Here is a 16,094-nt window from a genome sequence, read left to right as displayed (position 1 = left end):
ATTGCCAAAATTCAATATCACCTAAAACAACAGATTCTTTGTTACCATGGTTACTGTTATTTATTTGTGATGCAAGCAAGCAATTACATGAGGACTACACGGTGAAGTCAATTGTCAGATTTTTTGCATCAGGATAATCAGCTTTAACTCGGCCTAAATAGTAACTACAAAACGCTACAAAAATGTGACATAGGCCTATATGAAAGGTGAGTTATAGCTGAAAACATTGGTATGTGTAAAACAACAAAGAACATACGGTTAGCTCATAACTAAAATAACCAAAAAAAAAAAAAAAACCCAAAAACCCTACTTGGGCAACCATGTCTTAATTTTGCTTATAATGTAGAAGGAATACGGTATAAATGTCACCATTTTTCATTAATTAATAGCCTACAATTATGATTATCGTAAATTTGATACTTTAGGCCTAGGGCCTATGCTATATTTTTTTTACAAAATTAGGTTTCATACAAATACTTGTGCATAATAGTAATATTATAATACGTCACATTCCCATCACGTTTCACACGGGTTGGGGTAACATCCTGTTGCCCTATATAAGAATTTAAAGATGAACAAAATGTATACAGCAATAATTGTTTGGGATTAAAAAATATTATTACCCAATGAAACAAAGCACAATCCTAATCATTTATTAGGACATGTAACTGACAATAGAAGCCAAATCAATATTTTAGCATTTTGTGTGGAAAACGGCACCCCCCCTAAAATTAACTGGTATATAAACAGGATAATATTTTTAATAAAAAAATGTTTTGTACTATTCTGGAATCAGGAGTATGGACGCACGTATATACAGACCTACCACATGGTAGAAAATTACAGTTCAAACTTGCCATGAAATAATTGATTTCTCTGTCTGTGACTTGATTTAAGTTAACATCGAGTTGTGAGAGTTATTAATCATATCTGCTTTGGCCAATGTATACTTACCTCGAGTTATCTCTAATTGCGAGAGTCATATCTGCTTTGGCCAATGTCTACTTAACTTTGAGTTATCTTAAAAATAATTGTGATACTTATTAATCATATCATCTTTGGCCAACGTATACGTAACTTTAAGTTATCTCTTTGGATTGTAGCTATACTCACTTTAGAATATTATCAAATATTTAAATAATATTGAATGGCTTTGAGTGTGATACAAGATTATATTGCACTTAATACATCACACGAAAATAAGCCATTCAATATTATAGTATTAATTATTATTTATATAATCAGACTAACTTGGTAAAAATATATTGAGTATGACCTATTGTAAAGTTGATCAGCGAAGTGTATGCTCCTGTACATACGGTACGTTTTTAAAAAAAAATATTGCAGTCATCCGGGTACTTCGAAAAAACTACTACATGATACGAGGATTGTACCATTTGGAACAGCTGATCTAAATAATCTTCTCTTGTATAATACATCAATAGGAATTTATAATGGATACAAACAATACAAAACCAAAATTTATATTATAACGCTAATACTGAATATCATAAAGATAATTATGATGTACAGGATTGAACAGAGGAGTGAAAATATACATAAATCATGAAAATAGCATTATCATACTCGCAAAATACACAGGTCAAGGCACTTTCAGGTACATCAAAAGTGTTTGACTGAATTGAATCAGGTAAATACAACGACTCCTATAGGTATATTATCATCATGCATATCGCCGAAAAGCACAATTATCGTTACTTCGTTAGAAAGAAAATACTATTATAGGCATTGAATACAACAGAATCTTTCTAAATGGTATGCACATCTTCTAAATTAAATTAAACGATTGATAAGAAAACAACTTTGCATACCCTGAGAAAACGTATTTGAGATGAACCCAATATATAATTGCGAGTTGTTAGTAGATCGAGTTGACAACCATACCTGTTGAAAATATACGATGCAATTATGCATATTTTTTATATTAATGTCCGAATCAACTGAAATGTTGGAAAAAGATGTGGATATCTATTGCACCATACCCTTAAAGAGTAGGATGCCAGAGTCACAAAATGCCCATTAAAGCTAGCTAATTAAAGATCTAAAAAGGAACAAAACAAACTTAACAGCAGCACATATTTTAGTCAAGCCTGAACATTTTCTAGTCAATGTTCCTGTTCTTTATATACACTGTAAAAAGTATGTGTTGTAATTTTACGGAAACTTCCGGGAAAAAAGTTGGCGGAACTGTTCTGCCAACAAAAAAAAATCTGTAAAACTAAGAATTTCTACATTCTTATGGAAAGTTGCAGTAGTTTTGTTGGTAACTTTATTGCAGGCAACTACCGTAAAATAAATCACAGCACTTTGTTTTACAGTGATAGATGAATAATTTACTAAAGATCTTTATCATAACTTGACTATTAATTATAATTCGAGACCAAGTTAGAAAGACAAGTTTGCGTATGAAGTCCTGTCAACTAGACTCCGAAAATGCAGTACTGGCTAGTCAACAACCAATCACACCGCGCATTTGCCCTGATGTCAGACGCAAACTAATTTTGTCTTTGATTATAAACTACACCTATTCAATAAAAGTTTTCCTTGCATGTCAGTGGTTCTGTCCTATCTGATGGAAATAGCATCACAGGTAAACAATATTAATTGAAATATTAATTTAAGTGAAACTTAATACTATTCACGAGTATTATACGTGAATATTTTTGGGAGTTGTAACATAATTCATAACCATCACACACACTATACTCCATATAAACCGGGAACACAAACGTAGCACTGCCAAGTCTCGATTCCTTATTCCTATTCACTTATAGAATGACCTTTGGATGGGTACAAAAACTAATACTCCACAAGTTGAGGTTGTATTTTCAGCTACTATATGCTTGTTGAATGGGGGTTAATGAAGTACACCATTTGGAAATGAATCAATTATATTACTCATTAATATTACAAAGGTTTATCGTCTGTGTTACCTGATCGATACTGTGCACCAATGTTTCTCATTTAGGCCTACATTTCTTTTTGTTCGGTAATAATTATCAAAATTATGAACCAATATTTCGAAAGATTTGAACTTAATCCAAAAGGACTCGCATGGTTAGTGAGTAATTCGTTTTGGGAATAATCTAAAAAGATTTGATTTTAAAATGATTAAAATCTTTAAGATTAGAATTTGAAATCTAAAACTGGTTTGTTCACTAACCCCAATTCCTTGGGATTTAATTCAAATCTTTTGAAATGAGATCAGAAAGCACCTACAGGAATACCGGACGCTGATACCGCCCAGAGTGAACCTCTTTTCAAACATTTCAGATAGTTCTGCATTACATTTTAGTTCCACCTTTCCCTCCGGCAAACCCAGATAGCATATCAATGGGCAGAGGGAATATGATGGTGGAGTTCTTCTCCGCTGAGATGGTGTTGAGAGTTTGAAGATATCGGAGCTGCAAAGCTGACGGTGATTCAGAGATGATGTCGGCAGCTTCTTTGAGAGCACGAGACGCGTTCTGTTCTCCTTCTGCGGCGATGACCTGATGAGGGAAAGGGTAAGATATATTATAATACAAATATGTACTGTTTAGTGGTATAAACGTAAAATACGAAAATCAGTGTAACTTTATCGTATCTTATCAGGCATGCAATAGAAAATTAAGGTGCAAGCCCCCATATATATACAGTGACCCTAATTATTACCCTAACACCAAAACCCTATATATAAGTTCCATAAACTCTTGTGGCGGCAGTCGTAATTAACTTAGCCAAAAGAGTACTTCTACTGTTGTGCCTCAAGAAATGTAAATTCTGAGGTCGTCCAAAAATGAGAGTATTTACCATAAACCAAAATTGTTCTGTTAGCATGGCTTGATCGTCTATGAAGTGTCTCTCGATATTATTAGTAGGGGAGAGCGGGGAGTGTTCGTCCTTTTTTTTTCTGACCAACCTAGCGATGTCAATTTTAAGGTTAGGGAGAACCTGATTAGCCCACGTGAAAGCCCTATGTCTTGGTTTATATATACGACCACAATCTCAGAACTATCTAGGCTTTACAATATTAACAGGATAGAGCAAACAAACAATTTTTGCAAAGTGGCGGACTTGCCCCATGATGTGACAGGTTCGCCCACATGGCGGGGTAAGTTCAAAAAAGGTTAAAATATTGCACAACAATATATTCAATGCAAACATTTAGCAAGATTATACAGGGCATTCATTCTCTTCTGGTGAGTTATTAAATATATTCAAGGGGTCGGGATCAGGGAACAATTTGGGTCCGTACAAATTGATGAGGGCCCATACAATTTTAGACCTACTGACCCAATGGCCCTTGAACATTTTGGCTAATTTCCAACACTGATAATTTGCAGATCTTACAATTCAAACATCTATATACGATAAATATTAAATACGATATAGGATTTGGATGACAGACTTTTACTAAGAACTTACCTTAGCACGGGCCTCTCTGGATGCTTCTGCTTCAGCCGCCATTGCACGTTGCAGTTGAAGTGGTAAACGGACATCCTTACTGTTATATATCAAAAACATTAAATAGATTTAATAATAATTAATACATGTAATATATAAAACAAGATAAGCAAGGAAATATGTTATCTTCTCTGTACCACTGTATTTACATATGACGTGAGGATATTTTGAGGTTATTTTGATTTTCTTGTGCAATGTCTGTACATAAACAACTCAAGAGACAATTTTGAAACATTCCTGTATTTATAGCAACGAAGCATTACAGAGATGTTGTATTGATTACTTCATCTACTTTTGTAATATATATGCATGCAGATTTTGACGTCAGTAGAAACATTAATACTCTTAGACAGGGATGTTTTTCGTTTGGATTTCGCAAAAGAAATAAGGATAAACGTTTATACATCAGGTATTTTATTTCTATACTATTCTGATGGCCCTTTCAAAAATGGACACAATATTCAATATTCAATATGATGTGTAAAGACATTCCCATAACCCAATGGGGTTTCTGACCTTGGTATGTCTGGCTTTTGTACACATGTGGTACAGTTGACCATACCTTGCATTGGGATTGTGTGCAAATATCTGGTGTTTTCATCCTTTTATTTAACATTCAAAATATTAAGACTTATGAATAAAATTAATGTAGTCGAACATTAAGAATGTTTTCTATAAGAAAATCCAATTTAATTTGATAAGTCTCAACTATTAGCTCGCTGGCTGCAATTTTAAAATTACCATTTTGTGTGTGTGGTAATGGGGACTTTGCCTTAATAAGATTAGGTTATATTGATCAAATTTCCCAATCATATTGCATTGTATAGCAATGCCTTTAAGCCTCCTCTGGGAAAATATCAAATAGCAATGGACTTCGACCATCCTTATACTTTTAGTATTATACCCTTCGCCGTAACGGCATTCCAACTCCGGTTTACGATTATATTCAGAACCTCTACTCCCGCTTGCAAGGGTGCGTTAACTTGAGACAAAACATTGGACTTAGGAGTCATTCAATTTTTAATAAGAGGGGTGTTTTTCAAGGAGACCCCGAGTCCTATCATCTTTCTATGGTCTTCAAACCTATCATTCAACATTAAAACTCAAAGAACAGTTTGGTTATGATCTCAATGGAGTCTATCACATCACAATCCCATTTGCGGATGGCTTTTGTGTAATCACCCAGGGGTAATCACTTCTGACAAACGTAAACATCAAAAACGTATGAATAACACAATCCATGAATCTGCAACTGAAACCTGTGCAAAACTATTTCAATAATTAAGTGGCGTTCTTTGTGAATTGAATTTCAGTCTTGGTCAGGATGTCCTGAAGACCGTCAAAGATGCGCCCGAGAAGTTTTTAGGTTGCCAAATAACAATCAAAGACAAAACCCAGGACACTCTTGATCTCATATCAGCTAAGCTCTCTGAGCAGATCAGAAATATTAAAAATACGGCCATTAGAGATGAATACAAGCTCAAAATCTATATTTAATCCCATCTCAATCCATGTCCATGAAATCATAAACTCGCACCTTTTAGACCATCTCCACACAATCAAATCGTTTCTTGGTCTCTCCTCCCTTGGCATTATTCATATCGCAGTGCTCTTCCGTTCAGCTATTGATTTCCTTCCAACGTTCACTATTAAGCTTTGGATTGGCAGGGGGAGGACCCTCTAACACTATAGTGATCACTGGGGTAAAGATATATGCGGACCTATCTGGGTGGGCCATTGGCGGAGGTACATTCCTCTCAATATTCTCACCACCAGTTAACGCCCTGATTTAGTTACCATAAATAACACCACCACGCCCATTCAGGTCGCACTCACCATTCCTTTTGTGTGAATGATAAAGTGCATAGTAGAAAAAAATGAGAGGTATGGATCTTTAATGACAAGAAGACCTTTTGAAAATTACACCTTACATTAACATAATTTTCTTACATTTCAACACGTTCTACTTTAACTCCCCATGGGTCGGTACCCGTATCCAAAGATTCCTGCATTTCTGCGCTTACTGAATCACGGTGACTCAACATCTCTGCCAAGGTCTGTGAATAATTAAATAAATAAATAAATACATAAGAACAAAGAAAAAAGAAACTGTTTCTAATGAAAAGATACAAACAGACTTTCGACATAAATTTAATTGAAACTTGCAATTGTCAACGCCAAACACAAGCTTTCTCATGGTGTCCACTGATGTATGTTTAATGCAATCGCCCGTTTAGTTGGATGAAAAACACAAAGCATTATGATAACGCAGGTCCATTGCAACAACTTTGGAAACCATTACGTCATCGAAAATGTGAGTTTTGTCGAATATTCAAAGTATATTCTATGCGACTGTTGAAATATTTTTACATTATATAACAAACAATGAATCCTCATAACAATCTTTGCTAAGTAAAGTACCATTCTTGTTAACTACCCATATGCAATGTATACTTTTAAGTATATTCAGAAATAGTTCGATTTCCTTGCATTGTTTTAATACATTCACACTGAGTAGAAATGTACTCACACCTGAGCAGAGCTATAAATGGTGAAAAATAATGAGCATTTAAAAATGAAATTGATGAAGAACAGTAGAAAATAAGAAGTGACTGGTTAGTAAGTAATCCTATTTTGAATTTAAATTTGAATAATTATAAAGAACGTGTTTCTTAAATAGTTTAATTTTAAATCAGTTAGATTTAATTTTAAATATCTATATTTAATGTTAATTCGTTTAGATTTCATTAAACATCTTTTAAGATTTAAGTCTCTATGATTTAATTAAAAAAATAGATTTATTATTACATCTTTTTTATTTAATTTTAAATTTTCTATCTTTAATTATATCTAATTTGAAATCTTACATTTAATTTGAATATTTTTAACTTAATTTGAAATCTGAAATGTTTCATATTATATTTTAAATATTCAATTAATTTTAAACAAAGTTTTAAATCAAATTTCAAATTAAATATTTAATTTGTAATCTTTCAGATTCAATTTGAATCTTTTATTTAGCTTTTAATCTTTCTTTTTTAATAATTCTGATTTAAATCCAAATCTAAAATCGGATTACTCACCACAATGTCCTTTACCATTTATTTAAAATCATGTGAATTAAGCGTTGTGTGTTACGTGCACTTTCAAAATTTGATGCCTTGTAAAATATTTAATTTTACATAAATGCTTTTATAAAGATTTAATGTATACTGTTTAATTAATATGATGTCCATTATAGCAACGTATGTAATTGTTTTATGCCTGTAACATTGTCCATACCTTTGTTCCGAGGATATTACGCAGGGTCGTAGCGGCCAATAAGCGGGTAGATGCCTGATAATTCTGTACGTTTATAACTGACATTACCGGGTTGAAGACTCTGAAATAGACTACTGCATCGACTGTTACCGTAACGCTGTCCTTAGACAAAACCTGAGGAAATTAGACAGAATACTATGTTATATTATCTTATTATGACCATATCTACTATTTTCATGTTATGATACATTACATATTTTTGAAAGAATTATGGCTTATATAAAATCAAAAATGTACATTATAGCAATAAAGCAACGCTCTTTGCACAAAATATGCATGATTGCTCAGTTGATCAATAGAGACTCGTTGCATTTAGGGGGCCTATTTGAACAAAATCTATCTAAGTATGTATCCTATAGACATTGAACATAATTACCGATTACACAGAGAAAATCAAATGGCAGATTCTGGGGGCAGATTTTGCCTTTATTTGATTACTGGATTGTGTCTGTGGCCTGATGGCAAAGGTCTATTAAATGGTATTATATATAGGCGGGTAATAAAAGCCTTGTTGTATGTATGTATGTATGTAGTGAGTTTCAAAACTATTATAACTTCAAATTTGAATAAGTCCACATTACTATTTATCTTGGCCGTTTAACAGTTTAATTAACTGTGGTCCTTGATCTATGCGAGGTCTAATAATATAAACTAGAGGCTATACCTCCTTCAACTCATTTGCATAATTTTGGATACCAGTAGGCCTATTCTGGTTTGTTGGACCTTCTAATCAGCATAGTTTTGGATACCTCCATATTTGGTATTACGTAATTAATTATTTCGTCAATACGAAACATAACGAACATTTACACTTTTCTTTTCACAATAATAAAAATACCATATAGCTGACGTGTTAGTCCAATATGATAGGAAAATATTTCTGCCGATGACCCCATGTTCACATTGGCTAAAGAAGCTGTATTTTCGGTGGAAAGGGGCTGGTACTTGTCTGCCATTTTGTTCCTCAGATGACTTAACCTTTTGGGGTCATTTAGTAGACTTGTTTACCAGTCGTTTTTGTTATCCTCACTACAGTTCGCACATTGAAAAGTGAACTTGAACGTACGTGGTGCGAAAATTCTTGTCGTACAGTTTTTGGTTTATTAACCTGATTAATATTCATATTTCAGCTGGCCTGGTTACGTTTGTCAGCCATGCATCAGTATACATATCACCAACTAGCTTTACAAAAGATCTTTGGTTAAGGCTTGAAATTGAAACAATGCGAATTCGAAAATTGTAACAAAACAAAAATGAATCATCTCTATAAAATAGATATAATTTAATAGTAACAAACCTCTTGTGGCGGCACATCGAAAGAAATGGTCCTCTGGTCCACAACTTTGATCTCATCAAGGCAAGGCAGAATAAAGAAGAGACCCGGTCCTTTGGCACCTCCAGGAGCTAATCGACCCATACGGAATATTACCGCACGTTCATATTCTTGTACAATCTGTTAAAACGAGAAAATAATAGCAACTTTAAAATCTCCCTTCATATTCCTATACCGCCTATATATAGATACATTTAAATATATTAAAGCAAAATGTATGCCTGATATTCCGAGAGTGGGTCTAACTTAAGCCGGTACTAAATTTGCACCAGTTAAACCTGACTTAGGCCCCCTATAAAAAGACCCCGGTACTTAGACCCGACTTAGACCGAAGCTTGACTAATTACTATAGACCTGGGTTTAACTTAAACCAAAGTTAGACCCGCTTTCGGAATATCAGCCTATAGTATCAACATCGGATGATCGGCTTTCACACCCAGCCTTTCATGACAATTTCAAAATAATATGGAATTGGTGGGGACCTATTTTAGTTTACTTCCTTTTGTAAACAAAATACGAGAGAAAAAAGTTATGTTTTTGTTTAAAAAAAAATCCTGGTGTTAAAATTAGGCATGAAATTGTGTCTTTAATTTTATAGATTTTTATAGGCCTCAACTTCGCTCATGAGCTTTTGGAATCAAGATTTTAGCGTTTCAAACTAATATAGTTAATTAGTTCGCTACAGAAAGATTTTCCCCACCTTTATATAAGGCACATCGTGTGGGTCTACTATATTATAGTTTTGGCAGAATATCCGTTTTGATTTCACCTTTTTTCACCTGCGACTGCTAATGTCCAACCCAATACTTCATTTCTAATATATAACCAGCAGAAATAATCGATACTCCTACTGTGGTTTGCAAAATTATTCATCCATGGGTACATTCGCGAGTTGATTTGGACAAAATTGGTAGTCGGAATTGAAAAATGTTGCAATAAAAACCGAAATTCTGACAAAACTATGACATATATCATGCGCTTTAGAAAGTTGGAAAATATATTTCATTAGCAAATTATGTTACTTTGAAAAGCAAAAACGTTGACCCCCCCCCCCAAAGCTCATGGGGCAAGTTGAAGCCTGTGAAAATCGAAAATCTTACACTACTGAAGCCTAAATTTCACACCTAAGTTGAACACCAGGGTTTGAAAAAATTATACAGTACCAAGCATTATATTTTTTTAAAAACATTTACCGAAAAAATGAAAATTATTGCTTTTCATTCGACCGAGAAAATTAATTATGATGGAGTGATATAGGCCTAAGGTGTAACTGAAAATTTTGCCAATTTCAACACCAAATCAAGGGTCTATGACCGAATTCGATCGTTTCCAGTGCCTAATTATAAAGTGACCGAGTGCATGGGTCTTGTATTTAACAGTAATAGCCATCGACTGACTAGCGTTCTGAGTGTGTGATAGCCATCATATCAGTTATAAAAAGAAATGTCTTTAAAAAGACAATGCCACGGATGAAGACCATGTTTCTACATGCAATTCTCAATTTTGGCTGCGGGAGGGAAACAGTAAATTCAAAATCAATTGTGAAGGGCCTAAAACTATTTTGTCCATTTGATATCATTCAAAGATCATTGGATTTTATTTATGAGACGTATAATACCACTCATATGCCTACATAGTAAATACTAGGTCTATGACATCCCTGGGTATACATCTCTATGCTGTTAAGGGGGTACTACACCCCTGTGGTAAATTTGTGACAATTTGTGCATTTTTCTCAAAAATTAATAACAAACTGGCAACAAAACTTATGTATATTATTGGGGCAAGGAATCCAATTACTACACTGAAATTTCAATGACTCAAGATAAGCGGTTCAGTATATATGATAGAAAATGAGGTACATCCTAGCGGTACCTTATTTCTTATCATAAATAACAAACCACTTGTCTTGGGTCACTGAAATTCCAGTGTAGTAATTGGATTCCTTGCCCTTATAATATGCGTAACTTTTGTTACCACTGTGTTATTAGTTTTTGAGAAAGATGCAAAAATAGACACACATTTATCGAGGGGTGTAGTACCCCCTTAACTATATGATTTAATGATATTAATAGTGAAACACGATGCATGGCCTAAAATAATATAACATTATTTATTTAATCTATTTAGATCATGTCATGGTTGTAATGGATTTCGTATTCAACATCATACATAATAAATCACTTCAGTAATTTATTTTCCACAAGAAGATACGGTAATAGCTCATCTGCACGTATTTTGTATTTAAAATATGTGCTGAGCTTCAAATAATGTATGTATTACACTTATGAACGAAAAAAAAGTTCAGAAGACTCATGAGGGAGAAACCAATCTGACCAATCGAAATTAGAAACAAATGAATGAACAGTTTAATTTTCGATTGCAGTCTTTACACATGCAGATTATAATACAAGAATAATTATAGACCGAAAGTCAATGCTATAAAGCAAAATGGGCCATTCAATCAAGATTTAAAATTGTGCGGTGCATGGTATATCAATTACCGTGACTATTAACGTTGGGCTTTCCAATATTAATAAAGAATAGATTCACAACTGAGTAGGGGCCTATCAATTTCAAAAAAGATTATGATTCTAGCATAACATCATGTGCTTGTGACGTGTGTGGTTGAGTGCTGGATTTCCATAACAATTTACCATTTTGGCATAGATCTTCAAAAAAAGAGCGTTTTTTGAAGATCTATTATATGCGTTTGGTGAATTTATAGCCGAGCATCAGTTCGGGAAAATAATTTGATTTTTAATTTGTATAGAGCCTATCTTCTAATCTTGAGCTTAATATATTGGGTATACATTTGAACAATTTGCCCATGCATGAAACGTGGACTGACACCCCCTTACAGTCTACGGGTCTTTACATCGTGCCTTGACACAAATGATGATAAATGTGTGTGACATTTTAGTGGAGAGCCGGCTCAAGCCATTAAAATAAAGGTAGGCCTATATAACGTTCGGTCTTAACGTGCTTAATTAAACATGGAAAAGCTTTTAGTCATTTCTCATTATACAAATACAAAAAGGATACTACAAAATAGGCATTTGTGACCATAATTATTAATATACTATAGTAATTATACCTTAATAGCAGCACAAAGACAAAACGGGAATGTCAAGAACATAAGGATCCAAGAGAAGAAAATAAGAAGATATCCGCAGCATGTGGTACAGCCTCCAGTGTCTTCCTCTTCTGAATTTGGCACATGATACCCTGATGGAGCTGAAAGAAAGACGAGGTTTATATAGAAACACTAAATTATTTGGGATATCAGTATTAGAATTTGGCACACTGACTCTTGAAATCATGCGTATATAGACTCGGGGGGGTGGTATTGTAGGAGCCTACAAGGGAAACGGACAGTCGGATTTTTAAAAAAGACTGTGGTATATACACCTAATATAGGCCTACCCAGACTTATAAATCTATTTCGATATTACATAACAAAGTAATATTATTAATTAATTGAAGTAAAAAAAAATCAAATAAATAAATAAATAAATAATCGTCATCATAATCACCATCTTCTTCCCAGCAAACAAAAACACTTTTCGAAAACATTCGTAAAAGGTTAGAAAAGGTAAACAGAAAACGTTCAAATGTCAGGTTATATAACTTAAAAGGGCACGTTTTAACAACATAACGTTTTACCATGTTTAAAACGTTTTATATAGGCCTATAACAATATTCCAAAAACAGCTTTAAAAACTTGCCGCAAAATATTCCAAGATAATATTATTTAAGTGTAAAAATTTTTTTGCAAAACTATTTTAATTTGTCTTTAAATATAACATTTTGGTAAGACTTTAGCTATGTTGTTGCAATTGCAGTATTCGGTACAATTCATAGCCCAAACATTTTTGTTACTAAAATGATTTGACCAAAACCAAAAAACTCAAGTTCCGAAAGGTTTTTGTGTTTGATGTGCTCCTCCTCGGCATACTTTAATAGATCTGTATCATCGCTTAATGAGGCATAAATCAAACTGCATCTCATCAGCAATTAACTCCCAACCTATGACTTAGTTTACACTTGAACAACGGTCTCACATTTAATTATTATGCATAATTAGTTTTCAATTTGCGGAAGCACGCACAGCTATTATAGCCTAAGCAGATGAAGCAATTTATTATGCTATACACATCACGATGTCAAATTGTAAAGTAATATCTTGAATCAACAAACTATTATTTTTATTTGGCATAGGAATCATAGCCCAACCACAGTTCTTTTGTTTGTAATATCAACTACGATCAAACAATAAACATGTTCAATTTTTTCTTTAAATCATGAACATTAAGAATAAAATGGACGAGTAAAATTCATAATACATATTTTGACCTGATATTTGTACCAGGTATTTGAATGGACAATTTATAAACACTGCAAACAATATTTTAAACAACCCATGTTAAACAACTTGTTACATGTTGTTTATGGCCTAAACATGGCATTAATCATGTTAATAGTTGTTAACAATATTTTTACTGAGAATTATGTATATAAATAAAATCATAATAAAACAAACTCTCCCCCCCCCATTTGTCCCTTAACTGTAAATTGAAATTCACTAATACCCTGTTGGGTCCAACTTTTTTGCTTGTATTATTTCAAAAATCAAATCTTCAGTCTTTATCATAGTGGTCAGCGGTACATAGGGATACGTTTAAGAAATCCAAACTTTAAGCATCAAGAAATATAGTATTTGTCAGTTTTACATCAGAGATGTTGAAGACCCTCTCTACACAGTGTAGAAACATCACAAGGAGAATGCTGCTCAATATAATAATTCCAAATTACTGGTGAATCCAAATCATGTAAATTAAGATATTTTGCAGAGCAATATTTTGACCACTTTTGCATTAGTTAAGGGGGTACTACACCCCTGGCCAATTTTGTGCCTATTTTTGCATTTTTTCTCAAAAATTATAGCGCATTGGTGACAAGTAAAATATGTATATTATAGGGGCAAGGACTGCAACTACTGCGCTGAAAATTCAGCAATTCAAGGCAAGTAGTTATTGATTTATTGATCAAATAGTGGTTTTCCCTCATTTTTGACTGTAACTCCACAACTGTTGTCTGTGCTGAAATAAAATTTCCAGTGCAGTAGTTGTAGTCCTTGCCCCTATAATAGGCCCTTTACTTGTTATCAATGCGCTATAATTTTTGAGAAAAATGCAAAAATAGGCACACATTTGTGCAGGGGTGTAGTACCCCCTTAAGTAAATTACTCCCATGAAGATTGCAGGTTTTGCCTACTCAGGCAAAGATCAGGTCAATGGTCTGGTCCTCAATTTTGGTATGTATATATGTATAGTACAATGGGATTAAAATCATCCACCCATGCCCAAACCCTGGTACAATGGGATTAAAACCATCAATGCAGGCCCAAACTGTGGAGATAGTTCCTCAGCTACATCTTTGGAGCCCAAAATGATCCCACATATATTGTGATGCTCTTTATTTGTGGAACAATGTCAATAGAGCGCCCCTGTAACTCAGTATCTAATAATGACGATACCGACTGAGTATACAGTTACTGGAACTATATCTCTGAGCTTCTCTGGGGACACATAATATAACCATGATAACAAACCTGTATATCTTTTCTCAAATCTTAATGCATTTTACGACATAAATATGAATATTAAAAGCCCCGGAATATAAGCCTATATGTTGATACGCTAAAATAAATCAAATCAACAACATTATTATTATCCATATTATTTATTGTTCATTATTAATTTATGCTGGACAAGAAAACTAAAAGTCCTATGTAGATTTTCACTGTGACCTATTTGGCTCACGAGCTATATATTTGGGAAATAGGGAAAACGGTAACAAAATGTCAAATTCAACAGTGTATATTGTCATTTTGCATGGGACAAAATCACATTATGCCTACATAAAAACACAATATCTTCAATTATATAATGTCCCTTCAAAATGACAAGATTGTTTAAATTTCATGTTTAATTTGTCACTGTTTTCATATTTACCTATTTGCAAAGCTAGCTTGGCATATAGGTCACCAAATAGTAGTCCGAATAATCAGATTCAGACCCAGAACAAAATATTAATTTCTGACATGACAATGCACAAGGTTTTTTTCTCATTCAGCCCATAGTGAAAACGTGTAAAACCAAGCATGAATACCAAGCGTGTCGTGTGTTAAAATGCATATAACAAAACAACACTGAACTGAGCATGGTTTCAAATTATAAAACGCTAATCCCGCACCACTGCTATCTAAAGCGCTGGTATCCATTTTGGTTCTATATATAGCACATCATTATAAATCAGTACAAAAACGACATGCAAAATATAGCTCACCGCCGTGTCCGCCCTGCTCCATTTTCAGTACTTCTCGATCTGACGATGCCATTTTGCTCTTTAGTTCAATACGACTCTCGTCTAATTACTACAGATGATCACACTATAAATTGCAAGCTCTGGTCTGCTACACGTACATGATGTGCAACGTCTTTTATCTAGTGGTATCTCTTGTGACATACGTTCATTCCGACGACGTCAGTGTCATGTGCTTGGATTGAGTCTACCTGCATTTTTTACGTGGGCGTGTATTTACCTATGACATAATGGACTGTTTTGGACTTCACACAAGTCCTGCGAATACTAGTATTTGGCACATAATACCTAATCCCCGACTTTATCTCTACTACTACTAGTACTAGAATGAGATGGTATTAAAATAATAATAATAATAATCATTAATATGTACAGGATTATAAGAATAATAATACTAGCTGCAATAAAAAGTAATAATCGGATAAGGCCCTTCACATTATAAAATTCTTAGTTTACTGTTCACCGCCCGCGTCCAAAATTGCAAATTATTTAATTATTTTGGATTTTCTTCTTTATGACTTTTACTTGCTACTTTCTAACATGAATCATATCAACAATATAAATGATGAATAAACAAACAGCATAA

The 16,094-nt window shown here is 33.7% G+C and overlaps 1 protein-coding gene across 1 annotated transcript; it reads right to left on the bottom strand.

The window, feature by feature from the left end:
• Nucleotides 1-1,336: 1,336 nt before the first annotated feature.
• Nucleotides 1,337-15,669, bottom strand: LOC140152634 (band 7 protein AGAP004871-like). Its single transcript, XM_072175058.1, has 7 exons — nucleotides 15,473-15,669; nucleotides 12,219-12,358; nucleotides 9,086-9,241; nucleotides 7,750-7,902; nucleotides 6,418-6,524; nucleotides 4,429-4,507; nucleotides 1,337-3,512 (listed from the first exon to the last, which is right to left on the bottom strand). Exons 1-7 carry the CDS (start codon nucleotides 15,522-15,524, stop codon nucleotides 3,306-3,308), a joined length of 894 nt encoding a protein of 297 aa, XP_072031159.1. The 5' UTR covers nucleotides 15,525-15,669; the 3' UTR covers nucleotides 1,337-3,305.
• Between the last annotated feature and the right edge of the window lie 425 nt (nucleotides 15,670-16,094).

This window comes from Amphiura filiformis, chromosome 5, assembly GCF_039555335.1.
Source record: "Amphiura filiformis chromosome 5, Afil_fr2py, whole genome shotgun sequence".
NCBI classification, from domain to species: Eukaryota; Metazoa; Echinodermata; class Ophiuroidea; order Amphilepidida; family Amphiuridae; genus Amphiura; species Amphiura filiformis.
The sequence above is the reverse complement of the archived record's forward strand: the minus strand, read 5'-3'. Positions and strand labels throughout refer to the sequence as shown.